At 44.5% G+C, this 14,218-nt stretch overlaps 1 protein-coding gene across 1 annotated transcript in view; it reads right to left on the bottom strand.

Moving 5' to 3' along the window:
• Positions 1-3,664: 3,664 nt before the first annotated feature.
• The window catches only part of DPAGT1 (dolichyl-phosphate N-acetylglucosaminephosphotransferase 1), a 50,924-nt gene continuing 40,370 nt past the window's right edge, over positions 3,665-14,218 (bottom strand). The window contains exons 8-9 of the mRNA XM_069614382.1: positions 6,979-7,134; positions 3,665-5,852 (exon numbers count right to left, since the gene is read on the bottom strand). Coding sequence (XP_069470483.1) covers positions 5,787-5,852; positions 6,979-7,134 — 222 coding nt within the window. The 3' untranslated portion in view covers positions 3,665-5,786. The remainder of the gene's footprint in view (positions 5,853-6,978; positions 7,135-14,218) is intronic.

Below are 14,218 nucleotides of genomic sequence, written 5' to 3'. Positions count from 1 at the left end.
ACAGTTCTTTGGCTACATCACAATAGCATTTACTGTGAGGTGCTAGGTATATCAGTCTATGGTAACATTTGCTCAAACGTTTTCCCCACGCTGGCATCTCATGCATCTGTACTTGATTGCCTTTGTACTTTGCCATGTCTGCATTCAAACATTCTTCTTATTGGGTGCTGAATTTTTACTTTGCCTTTACTGTTTTCAAACATACTTCACTTAGTTTCTGCATCAGCAACTTTGTACCATTCAAACATTAGTTGGCGCGCTTGTCAGAACCCCCTGGGGTCTCTAGCTGCTTTGGGCAGGCTCACAGCTTCCTTCCAGCATCTCTGATCCTGCTTGTGCTTCTGCCCGCTTTCCACTTTGGAGTGTGCAGACATTCTTCCAGCGTCCTGCACGGCTCAACGGTCACACCCCAGCTTTCCCTATCGGCCTGGAGCAGAGAACGCAGTTCCTGCGAGTGGCCCTGCTTCCATGAGCTTCTGCATGGCTCCCAGAGGCTCCACAGCCAGTCTTGCTCACATGCAATGTTTCTCCTCTTGCCACGGCAGCCTTCTCCGTTCCACCAGTCTGTGTGCCTTGCATTTGGGAGCCTCAGCATGGGCTTCAACGTCTTCTCCTGCACTGCTCAATTCTATTGTGCGGTTGCCATCTTTAAATGTCCCGCACACTGAAGGTTTGGAAAAACAACTAGCCTGCATGTTGCACTTCAAGCTCCTGTCACTTTGCACAAACGTCCTCCTCCTTGTTGTCTCAGTACCTGGGTGGTTATGGGAGTTGGGAGTCCCTGGAGGTCATTGGACTTTTAACTCTTAGATGGTTTTCTCAGAGATTTCACATAAAGGCAAATTAGAAACAAAAAGGTATTAAGTACGAGTTGTGGGCGTTTGGGTGAAAGGTGAGGGCCTGACCAGAGTAGTATAAAGAAAGGGTTTCTTGACTTCCTCTACAGGGGGAACCATTAGATGACAATAGGGCATTAAGGTCTTGGGTGTCAGAGGGTCTTCCTCATGGGAAAGAGAGGAATACTGTGCCTCATCCAACGAAGTCACAACATCTTCCTGGTAGTTGTCTCCTCCCATGTAATCCTTCCTCATATAGCCGCCCACAGCATCAGGTAGCAGCTGCCTTCCACTGGCCACATTGGAGGAGTTTCTCGCGGGTATCCATGATGACTCCATTGGATTCATCACATGTTGCACTTTATCTTTAGGTAAAGTTATGTGCCATCAGGGTGTTGGTGTATCTCGATGTTGTGTTGGCAAGGCGTTCCCCCAGTTTTTCCTTGTAGTGGCTGAAGATGACAGGTAACAGGATAAAGGCTTGTGTAACTCCGAAGTTACTGGGTCACACTAAGATTTGGAGCACATCTGGGAGAGGTAGGAGGTGAACAGCAGCAGGTCTGTTCCATCAAGGCCTACCCACATTGCAAGGATGTTGAGGATGGCTTCATGGTGAAGGATATCAAAAGGTGGCAGCGAGGTCAAGCAGGCACAGGTCTGCTTTGTCCAGGATTTGTAGTCATTGATAACTTAGGTGGTGGTGAACTCTGTGCTGCATCTTGGTAACAAACTGGACTGGGCGGCATGTAGTAGAATTCGCGGAGGGATCCTTTCATGACAGGGTTCCCAATTGCTTTGCCAACATAGAGTAGATGCGTGATGGGGCAATAATTGACCTTGCCATCCGAGTTAAGTGTGTGTTTCTTCAGGAGGGGAGGCCATGTCCCATTTTCAGTGCATCTTTGAAGCCTTGTGTCAGTGATGCACTGATGTTGTGAAGTAATGTGAGTGGTTGACATGTAAAGAAGAGGTCATCTTTGCAGCTGGTGGGTTTGACTGCAGCAAGATTGTTGGTAAGGTCTTCGAGATAACTTGCCCTAAATTTGGCCCATCTTGATACATTGTGGACTGCTATGGGTGGGAAGTCTGTGGTGTGTTTGGAGCGGTCCTTGTGTTGCCTTTTCTGGTCTGTGAAGAAGCGGTTGATGGCATTGCATTTGTCAGTGAAAAGCGGTTTTGGTGGGTGTGGGTTGATACAGTGCTTCATGGGTTTGCAAATCCCTTTGTGCTTGTAGGATGCCTCCCTGATGGTTGTTGTATACAAGTTTGTTTTGGCTGTGTTGAGTGTCCCTGTGCTGGAGTTCTCGTGGTGATGAGGTCACCTAGTTGATTGGATTTTCTCTAGCACTTTAATTGTCTGCACATGGTGTGCTTGCTGTTACCAGGTTTCTCTGTGTACCAACGCATGGAAGGCGTATGTTTGCTGAGTTGGAGTTTCAGTGTTGCATTGGTGTGGGTCCCAATTAGGGTATGGTGGAGTGTGATTAGCTGGGTGTTGATATTCTCCAAGGGGCAGACTTTTGAGGCCAAGATGATGTGGTTTTCTACTAGTGAACCCATGGGGAAGTCCTTGAAAAAGTGGTTGATGTGGGGGAGGATGGCTATAGCTGAATAATGGGTCCAGTCCAGACGTTGGGGGTGGGGGTAAGGCATACAATTGTTAAATACGTGGTGACTAGTAGGTCAAGTGTGTTTGTTTTGGGCTGGATTTGTGAGGAGTTACTGGATTCTAATGGTGTCACGTAGTACATGTCTTTTTGTTGGCATGGCTACTGGGAAGTTTAAGATCTCAGAGGAAGAGGTCAGTTGTGTTGTTGTTGGATGTGATGAAGTTGTGATTCTGTCCAGGGGAAGGCCTTGTTGGCTTGGGATGATAGATAGATCAGGTGGAAGGTAGTCATCTGCACATGGGCAAGTACCTTATATGATGCCATAAGCTGTGTCCGCTTGTCCTATAAGAAGCTGGATATCTGCCCCTTTTATCTCTCTGCAAGGGGTACCACACAGGTCACATTGAGAACCCTCACTTTAGGTGACAATAGCCACGATTTGTTTTGTCTGTGGCATGAAAGGACTAAGACTGCTGCCCCATACAGCACTCTAATATTTACCATTCATTCTATACGTCTCAACTAGGGCCAATTTTAATTAATAAGTGCAATGTCAGGCCTTGTGTGCATCTTGTTATGCTGAGGTTTCTTGGCCGGCAACTTCCATTGGGCAGTGTACATTTTGAACCCTACGACAAAATAATGTACTGTATTTGAAGCTGGCAGCAGCTTGCTTGTGGCAAGCAAACTTTGAAGCATATGACCTTTTCTGTTTTTCAAATGATGTCTTTTTGATTAAGCATTAGCCTCCACAATATGAATGCTACAGTTTCAAACAATTTTTGTCAGAGAGTATGTTCTTGTACAAAATGTACTGTTTGTTTCCTTTCCATATCCCGGCTAAAAAGCCAGGTGTTTTACACCAGTTGGGAATGGTAAGGCTACATGTCTGCATTTCAGATATTAGCGTGGTCCTATTTGAGTGGAGTCTGGGTTATGTCCTTTAAATCCAACATTTGGCGATGAAAAAATACAAGCTCTAATTGCTATAAGAATTGGCCGAAAAAAGAAAAAAAAACTACAGGTGACATACAACTTTCACTCCGATTATCGGTTATCGCCAAATGCGTTTTGCCATTCAGTTATTTAAAAAAATCTTGAATGGCTTACTTGTAATTCTGGACAAGCCGTCTACCAACAGTGAAATTCAGGCCGATTTAGCATTAAAACCGACAACGTTTTCAATAGAGGAATGTTGCTATTCCATAACAACCCATGTTTCATTCTCAAGGTAAACCTTATTTATTTATTGTTGTTTTTTAGTTTAAAGAACTTTTACAACAGTATGGACATAATAAAAAAATATATATAAATCTTATATGTCCAGATCAAACGGGAGATTCTGTTCCCGTTCTTCTTTCATAAGCTACACGGGCCTCAGCCAGAAGAAATGTTACATGACCTGGTCGAGGAGCGTGCATTGAGTTTCTACATTTTCCATACATAGGAATTTAGTTCAACTATTGGGATCTTTGTGACTTAAAAAAGTGAGCATTGGCATTGCCAGCAGTTTGGGATTTTCTGTAGGCATGGGAAAGGTACTTGCCAGGCAAAACCGTAGTTGTATTAACCGCTCCTTAAATGGTAGCAGGTGCGATACCTGGGTATCTAATAGAAGTGCCTGGCAAATTCCTATTACTTATACACAAGCCAGAACTATTGGCTTTGCTAATGCTTGTTTCTAACCGGACTTCAGTGAAGGACACACAGAGTGCTTATAAGTCGAGTGGCTGAAGGAGTACCTGGTAAGACATATTTATTACACCAGTAGCGGGTGTACTACTTCAAAAAAGTAATGAACTCTCAGAAGACTGTTTTGAACAAACACTGGCAGGCGCTTCCAGTGCAACGTTTGCTGGTAAGGCTTGATTAAATCAGGTGTTTTGGGCATGGAGGAACTAGGTGGGACTGGCCATGGCAGTCACTGGGTCGGCAAATAACACCTACAAGCTGTGTGTCCCTCCTCATATGCCATTCATCCCTGTCTGTACTCTAATGCAATAGTTTTGGCTTATAGGTGTCACAAGCAACACTGAATAGCCCAAACTAAAAATGTACCTACAACAAGACGTTGCACGCCCTACCTTCCTATTGGTCTCGAATATACATTAATAGCGTTGATACATAGTGAGAAACAAAACATGCTGAAAATCAAGCCTGTTCCCACAGACAAAAAGCAGGTTTTGTTCCTACCAAATCAAAAACATTTTCCGAGGTATACAAGGCAGCCATTTACGGTTTACTACAAGTCTCCCAAGAACATTGCTATGTGGGTACCTGCTTAGGATCAGATTTTCAGTATGGCCAATGATCAGCACCCTTCCAACCTTCTGTGTAATCTGTTTCCAAAATTGCACGCAGCAGAGGGCAAAATATCAAGAGCAGCAACTCGTCTGAGCAGACTCTGGTACTCAAGATTCTCCTAGGATTTAAATGGCAACTAGCTTCCAAACACTATTCTTCCATGGCATTTGTCAATACATCAACATTGTTCCAATTAATGACAGAAAAATATATTGCACCAGAACGGATTGGGATAGAAAGGGGACATAAGAAAGACCAGGGGTTTGCATGATGATTGCACAATGGTCCACTCACTCCAGGCTGTACCTTCTATTTACGAGCAAAACTCTACTTTAGGACAAGCAATGCAAATGGATTGTACCTTGGGTAAATTGAAGTAGTCCACTCTTGAAACAGATAGGATTCTGAACACTCCTTAGGCGTTGTATCACAGCTGCCAAGTGAAGTGACACGAGAAACCTAGAACAGCCATTCTGCTTTTCATGCTGTTCCTTCATGTTCAGACAACCAAAAGAATCGATTTCCTGCTGTATCTTTAGGGGAAAAAATTGTAGTTTGCAAACTCGCAACAGTTAATAACTAAAATCCACAACATAAACATATCTTTCAATGCAATAGTTAAAAAAAAAAAAAAAGATTCAGACACCTTATGCACTACTTTCCTCGATGGTCAATTCTATGCTTCGTAATAACGTGCCTTCATCCACCCCGAGTATATCCCCCTCAATGGGGCGGGGGCACCTCACACCTGCAGTACTGTTCCAAGACCGATTAATGTCATTATAGTGTCTATTCTTCATTGGTACAGCAAGAGTCATTCATAATAGGATTGTCAGCAGCGATGAAATGAACAGGTAGAGTTCCTCCTCTCCACCTACTCCTCAAACTCATCATCTTTGAGTCAAGTGAATAGGAGGTCAATTTTAGCAGTTACACCAGAGCAACAGTGTTTGCCTCTTCCTTGATCGCAGTACAGACAGCAGGATGCCCCTTCTAGGATTGGGGCTCGCTCCTTCTTATATATATTCTGAGTGATTCAGACATCATAAAAGAGCCGCACTAGCTGGTACCGGATAAGGAAAGCAGCTCCGCTGCCCATCACCTGTACAGGGAAAATAAACAAACTGGAGTCATAAAATAGACACTACCTTTTACATGCTGTCCTTGCCAAGTTTCCAGGTTGCCCTCGATGGTGGCCACTTAATCTTTGTAACTGTAAATCCAAACCAGAGTCTGGGTTCTTCTCTGTTGTATTATATTACTCTGCATTTGTAAAATGTACTTTGTTCATCTTGGTAGTGCACACCAGCACCTAACTGGCTTTTTATGTTATGTTTATTTCATTTATTAGTAGATTTTCATAGTGCGAACAATGATGCGCAGGGTGGGTGAAAGCTGATCGGGCATATGTTTGGTTGCAACCCATACAACAAGGAAGAGTATATTTCTACCGAGACTATATGATTAGCAGCAAACATTGTAGTTATTACTGGTTAACGTTTGGAAATAAGAGTGTGTGCCCTATGTTCCCGAAACGGGATGATGGATTGGTGCTTCAGGGATACTCCCGTAGAGCAAGCAATAGAGTGGGGTCCCAAAGGGAAAAGGCTTGGTTCTGCTTTTTAGATTTCAGTATTTTAGAGTTGCTCCGGAGAAAGGCATTGCCAACCCTGGATGTATCAATGGTGCTCAGAGGGTCTACTTTATAGGCCTTGGGTGGGATTCTAAAATACACATCAACGACAATTGGCAAGGATTTGAATGTGATGCTTGACTCCACTTGGCGTAGGTAAATGTACTTCTTGTTAAGATGGAGAAATTGACACCCTGATTTGTTGGATGTCGGATTTTGGGATATGCTTACGAAAATAAAAACAAATTTGAACAAAAAAAATAAACTAATAGTATAATACTAAACGTATCATGCAATGTGAACGTAAACGGCTGCAATTTCATATAGTGCTTTCTATTCATGTTTGCCTCTTCATCCACTCCCCCAGTTTTGGGAGACGTGGAATGTGAGGCACAAAGTGATAACAAGATCCATTCAATGTCAGTCACCATGTTGATTTGTCTAGATCCACCTCTGATAACGTGGCTACATCTGTTAAAAAGGACCAGAATTGTATTATTATACTAAAAAAAGACAGTTTATTGGGTTTGGAGGACAGAGTATGTATGCCTGTCCTACCTCCTCAGTCTTTATGCTACCCTCACTTCACACTCACCTGGATTAACAGAAGAATGATAGTGAGCGTCCTCTCGTGAGTTGGTCCAACAAGCTTCAGAACAAAATTAATGAGAGTCATGTTGTTGCATTCAATGTATTCTTCGTCTTCATCTAATTTCCTCCGAACTTCCACAATGTGTAACATCTCAGCAACCTAGGAGTGGCACAATCATCATTAAAAGACTTCCTTGAAAGCAAGGATACTGGTTGGAATTACACAAAATAGGTTGATAAAAAGCCAGCACAAAGACTCACAACTTGTAACGGAAATGCGGGAGTCATACTACAAAACAAAATAAACTAAAACTTTGAATAGAGCGTAAATGTGTGCCATGTGGTATCCGGTCATTACATCTAAAACAAAGCATCGACAAACCATAGCATTGAAAGAAATGCATTAAAAAAAACCATTGAATGAACTTTTTTCAATGGTAAATGGTTTAGTTTACTAAAAATGTGTTTTAAACCATTAAAATGGAGGGTTGGAGGGGGAACCCCCCATAAAAAAAAATACAAAAAATGCATTCAATGTTTTTTTGGATGCTTTTTCTTCTATGCTATGGTTTGTCAATGCTTTGGATGTCGAGGCTGTCACTAGGAACCGTGTCATTTATATGAGATTGGCACAAGTCTGGTCAGCTCTTCCTGAAGGGCAAGGAACTTGCCCCAGTCCTCTAAACCAGCTGTCAAATTTTGAAGACCGGTACACTCACAGATGAGAGAAAATGTCTTGCAAGCAGCTCATCTGGGTTTTGGAGGAGTGAATTTGGCCCAGTTAAGCAATCCTGCTAGGAAGAAAGCGCTTGTTAGCAAGGGGCAGAAGGTAAAATTGAAATGTGAAACTGGGAAAGGCAGAGTACATAAAAATGCTGGGAAGTGAAACAAATTGCATCTTTCAAAAATACTAAAATCTCAACAATCCATTAAACCTAGGGCGGGTGAGGTCAAAGCTGAGACCACTAAGAGTTATAAGCTGCTGTTTTAAGAACAAAAATTGAAAGGCCATATGGGCCTCAGAATCTTTTTCTGTGATCACTTTCTATGAATTTATGGCTTAGGTTTGCATCATTTGGGCAATTGTTCTGACAAAAATTATTGATTTCTGGTGTTAAATTCAGAAAATAAGCAAGACAAAATTAGCCAACCATTAAAAACAAAAGGGGAAAGCGGTCATTTGGTTACAGGAGGGAAATGGAGGGGCACAAACTCATTTTAATATTAAAAAAGGCACAAGAATACAGTTTTGAGGAAGATAGGAGGTATGGTCCGCCAGACATAAGAGGGCATAACGCCCCTGTTACAATGTTCAAATATCCACACAGTCCTGTGAACTTCAATTGGAGAATATGACAGATAAAGGAATGGGGATGTCAAAAGGGATTCAGAAGAAAAAACACTTTTTTCATAAACTTAACATACCAGGAAAATAAATATTTTATAAACAGTTTTGAGCGGTGTGTTTGAATCTAAAGATCTATAATCAAAAATACAATCACTTGACAACCACTGACCAGCCTCTTTGCCTCTTCACCTATAGACATTTGCTTTCCTCCCTGCAGCACATGCGAGTACCCCTTGCTTCGTAATTACTGTGCTGTCTCTCCACACGGCCGGCAAGATAGCTCTGTGGGTTGAGCACTCCGTGCTGCGATCTGTGTGAGACCAGCAGGTCGCAGGTTCGAATCCCGGCAAGGCCAACTCAGCCTTTCATCCTTCCGAGATCGATAAGTGAATATCAACTTCAGTTGGGTGATATTGTATGTAAATATGTTCTCCCGAAAGTGCTATATAAATAACATTATTATTATTACTCACCTATAATGCATTTGTTGCTCCTCCTCGCCTCTCCCTACACTTCCTCCAATCACACTACAACTTCCTCCTTTCCTATTATAAAACACACATCTAGAAACTCCCACTACTCCATCTCCCTTCCAACAAACCGAGCAGACAAGCTAATTGTACCTCCTCTAACACCCATCTACCTCGCCGCTATTCCTCTGAAACTCAACCTCTCTACTCTTCTTTACTTCATCAACTGAACTCCAGCTCACCTTCGTGCAAAAACCAAAACCTGGATTTCTCTATCCGACACTGCCACTCTGGCGGCCATACACGACTCAAAACTATCCTTCATTCACTCTCCTCGACTCACTGGCAGAGGTGGAGGCGGACACGTACTCTTCCCTCCCCAACACCTCCCAAATCTACAATGAAACGTCCCCTCCTACCTCTTTTGAATTCCGCCTCATTCGGTTTACATCTGGTCCATCTATTGCCCCCCGGGGCCATTCTTTAATGATCTTTGGCAACTTTTTGATTCTCTTTCCACCACACATCACCTCATTCTCTTAGGAGACTTTAACCTTCCTTCTCCAACCACTTTTCAGAAATTTCAACTTCAGTCTTTTGTAAGTGATCACTGTGGCGGGATGGAGTAGGAGGCTGACAAGGTGTTATCATTTTGGTTATGAACATTTATTAAATAAGGTAATAAACCTATCTCTCCCTACTTCTAGAGGGGGTTCCCTGCCTCAACCTAGAATAACTTGGGTGTTCATCAGGATGTACGTTAACCGAAACATATAAACCGTCCTCTGTCCCAAACCAACTACTCTATCCCTGCCATTCCAAAAGTGTTCAAATATGGTTCCTATTTAAACACCAGGAGAATGACTCCCTTCTTCTGGTGAAGTACTGCAGTCAATGGTTGATTTAACAACAGTCTCTTGCAAAAGGGTCCGATTTACCAATTGTACCAAGACAATGAGAATTACTTCATGCTCCTGGTCTGCTTGAAAAACTTGCTTAAAATGGTTCTTGGTGGTTCTTCTCATAAGCCTTACAACGTTTCTTTAGTTCCTTCCATGAACTTTTAAACAATAAAGTCCAGGACTTATACATCATTTTCCTGGTTGTTAATGTTTCATTGGCTAAATTACTTTTATCCAGTTCTTTACAGGTATCTCTACCGTGACGAGGGAGATTACTCCCAAGTGCTTCTTCAGCCTTAGTAGCTTTGATGTGGCTTCTAGGACGAGGGAGATTACTTCTGAGGCATTTAAAAATCTTCCCCAAGCTCCTACGGATCTACTGTGGCCCTGTTACCTTTCTCTTGGAGCAACCACGTCTCCGATTCTTCCTGGGGTCTTGGACTCGGCCACTCCACTTGGCAGATGATTCTTCATTCTCCATTCCCCGCTGCTCGGTGCTGGCTATGCAGGGTTTCTGGTCATTTGGTTCCAGCACAGTTGCAGGACCGAACGGTCCACCTCAGCAAGGTCACACCACCGACAACCTTCTTCCAACTGCTGGTTGCCTCGACATTCCGGGCTTCTTCAGAGTGCCCTGCTGACCTGGGTGCGACGTCCTCATCGCAGAGGACCAACCTCTGCAGCTTGCCTTGGTGCTCCCAGCTTTGAACTGGACGCGGTTTCCAGCTTTCACGCCGGCTTCCTCCTTTCTCTAATCCTTTCTCAGTCTTTATATTCTGAAGCTGGTTCCTCCACAGCAGACTGTCAGTCTTTCTTTGATTTCCATGTAGTGATTTTCATGTCCCGTCGGGGCTTCTTCTCAGTATGGTCTAGCTTTAACCAGGGAGTAATCAGCATCCTTTCATCTTCCCAGTACTACTAGACTTTACATCTGAGACATTAGTAACTTTACAATAACTCAGAGTAGTATCCTCTAGGGAGGAAAGAGGAGGCGTCACTAATGGGAAGGTTTCTGGGGGCAAGGTGGGTCTTTCACCAGACAGGTGGCCTTGTCCCCATGCAGGGAGTCTCCCCCTATGAGGTCCTCCCACTTTTTACCAGCCTCACTGCCCTAGTCCCATACGGAAGGGCTCCGCCTGGGGAGAAGTGACAAGATCTGGTAAATCGTCACATCACGCTCTCCACTCTATCCATAACCTACCTACTGTGGCAAGGTAGAGTAAGGAGGCTGACCAGGTGATAGCCTTTTGGATATAAACCTTATTTTCAACAAAAAGGAAAATAACCTCTGCCCCTAGTCCTAAATGGTAATCCCTTCATAAACCAAATAACTAATGTGCTTATCGTCAAGATATATGTCAAAACCAAAATAATGTCCTCTGTCCAAAACCAACTACTCTATCCCTACCACTAGTAAACAAACAAAAAGACTTCAACAAGCTTCTTGACAAGAACATAAAGAGAATGACTGTTCTCCTGGAGAAAAAACTGAGTCTTAAATTAGGTTACAGCAGTCTCTTGTAATGTGGTCCGAGTTACCAAAATACAATGGCACCAGGAGATGACTCCCTTTTCGTGGTATATCTGGAGGAGTGTTAAAGACTGCTCAGTGACAGTCTTTTGCGCAAGTCTTTAAAAAGTCTCTTTACTTTCTCCGAAGGGTTCTGGAATAGTTGGGTTAAAGTTTTGTCAACTCGTCTTCTTATCTTGATTACTCTCTCAGGGCTTCTTGTACCCTGTATCTGTTCTCGGTTATTGGGAGGTTACTCCCAGACAGTTCTTTACCCATTTGGTCTCTTCCACGCTTGTTATATTCTCCACTGTGACTAGGGATTTCACTCCAGAGGCACTCAGACTTTATCACTCTCGTTGTCACCACTATGACAAGGGAGACCACTCCCAATGCACTCTATACTTTTTCAGCTTCGCAGGTTACTACTGTTACAAGGGAGGCTACACCCGTAACTTCCTTGGCTCGTGGTTCTCTGGGTATCACTACTGTAACAAGGGAGATTATTCCTGAGGAATACTTGACTCCTGAGCCTCGCTGGACCCCACCCGGCTCTCCCATGGCTCATGTTACCTTCACTTTGACTGGGGAGCATTACCGGTTCTTCCCGGGGTCTCAGGTTGGTGTTGGTTCAGTACAGGTTTCCTGTGTGCTCTTCTCCTGGTACGGCTCTGCAGGGCCATATCTGCGACAGTCTCTGTGCTGTTAATGGACCACACGGTCCACCGCTGGGATATGATACATGATATGATACTTTATTTGTATCACGCTCGTACACAAGTGTTTCAGGAGGTCACGCCACTACAGGATCCTCCACTCTTCAGCTGCAAGTTGGCTTCCCACCAGCTCACAGTATTCCTCTTTGCTTTCTGCCCAGAAACAACTGTCTCTCTTGGTTATGGTGGCCATGGGTTTCAACTTCCCAGGCTGTGCAGGATGGACGCCAGCTTCCCTTGTGGCTCTTTCTGCTTCCCAGCACACCTAATCCTTCCTTAGTCTTTACTTTATAGAGCGGGCCCGCCCCAGCCTAACATCAAGGTCTTTCTCCATTGCTTTTGATGTCATCGTCATGCTTCCTTGGGACCACCTCGTCACAGTCCTGTGGCAATCCATTCTATTGTTACTCTGCATGCTTCTTTGTCTCTTTTCCGTTTCAGTTATACCAAATCTTAAAGGTGAGACAGGAGGTACTTCACAACAGCACTTTCAGACTGAGTATTAGATGGATTTAACAGGTTTATGGCATCTGGGGAAAAGGGTTTAGGGAGGTCCTTCACAGGTTGTGAGTCCTTATCCCCAGGAGGGGAGTCTCTCCCTGTGAGGTACTGATTTTCCCCCTCTCCTAGGGAGACTATTGGGTAGCGGCTTCACCTCCCTAGCCTCACAGGGAAGGGCTCCCCCCTCTGGGGAGAAGTGACGATATCCAGTGAATCGTCACACTACCCACACCAGGGGGTAACTCTTTATATCTATTATTCATCTCCACCTCTCTCTAAGCCACTTATACTACTGTCACACCATTCCTATCAGATCAATTGTTTTCACCACCATCTCCTCACCACTTGCCTCACCTATTATTAAAATAACATTTGAACCTTCTGCCATTCCTCTGTTTTGATCCAACCTACAGTTCTCACTCTCCTCCTTCACACCCGAGATGCCTCGTCCACCAACACTGCCTTCTCCAGCTTCCAATCCCTGGATGTTGTCCCTTCTGACACAGGAAAGGGGGCAAGGGGGAGATGTCCTTCCCATGGGGTGGTGCAGCCACACTCCAATAGTTCCCCTGGGGGTGGTGCACCATGGGAAACTCCTTACGGAACGACAGACGAAATGTTAGGGAGAACGCGGTATCCACCAACCCCTTTGTAACCTCCCTCACCCTCTTACCCGATGCAGGGTAACCTTATCCCACACACCTCCATCTACATGTGTAAGGTAGACCATTTCAGTGCACTACCCTATACCGAGACGAGGAAGAGTAGGGACTATAACAAGACTGGAACGAAGAAAAACACCAACAACCCAGTAAAGAATCACAACAAGAATACTGAGACGAAGATGATGCAGAGTGCTAAAGAGCACCCCACGGAACCATCAGGAGCAGACTAGTTAATATGGACGATCTATTGGTAACCAGGATATAAAAGGGAAGGAAGAGAAAACAGTTGTTCGAGCCCACCTAGGAGGAACCGCAAGCATCTGAGCGAGATGGGGAGAAGAGCAGACCAGGACAATGAACCGGGAGCAGGACGCTTCTCAGCTGATGCAGAGTAGCTGCAGTGTGCTGGCGAAGTGAAGCCTTGGAAGTCGTTGAGGTCTGGGAAGAGCGAGGACCCAGAGCTGCGCTGCCAAGAGGAACAGAGAAGGTGCAGAGCCGCTGCACACAATGACAAAACCCCAAGAGCTGGAGGCAGCCCCCGCTGCATCGCAGACACCAGGAAGGGCTCTCAACCCAAGCGGGCCAAAGATACACGGGTTGCCCAACAGACGAAGGGGAGCTTAGAAGAAGGTGGCAAGCAGAGAGGCTTGGGGAAAGCCAAGAAAGGAGGTCTGAGACCCATAAAGCAGTTGAAGTGGCCAAACATCAAAGAAGGTGAGAGTTGGGGCTTGAAAGGATAGTGAACCAGGTCTATCGTGCAAGCAGCTGGAGAAGAGAGGAGACCCCACATATACCAAGTAGTGTAAGAAGCAAGAGAAGCACCATCCCTCTTCTTCATCGCAGTACCTGATGAAGGAGAGAACCAGGTCTGCCAACAAGGGTCTGAGACCCACATTGAGAAAGAAGCAGGGCAAGAAAGTCATTCCCCCTTATATTGTGGGGCATTTAGAAAGGAGTAAGGGCAAAGGGAGACGTTTCCTCCTGGCATTGAGAAGAAGAGAAACCAGGGGAAGGGAGACATTCCGGCTAGCACCTTTTTCCAAGGACTTTGTCCAGAAGAAGGGAGTCATTCTTCTGGACCCAGCAGAGAAGTTATCCTCATTTGTCCATAAGTGTAAGGGAAGGAAATAGG

The sequence above is a fragment of the Ambystoma mexicanum genome, chromosome 9, assembly GCF_040938575.1.
Source record: "Ambystoma mexicanum isolate Mex_15411 chromosome 9, UKY_AmexF1_1, whole genome shotgun sequence".
In the NCBI taxonomy this organism is placed as follows: domain Eukaryota; kingdom Metazoa; phylum Chordata; class Amphibia; order Caudata; family Ambystomatidae; genus Ambystoma; species Ambystoma mexicanum.
Note: the sequence above shows the minus strand (reverse complement) of the source record. Positions and strands in the feature narration are given on the sequence as shown.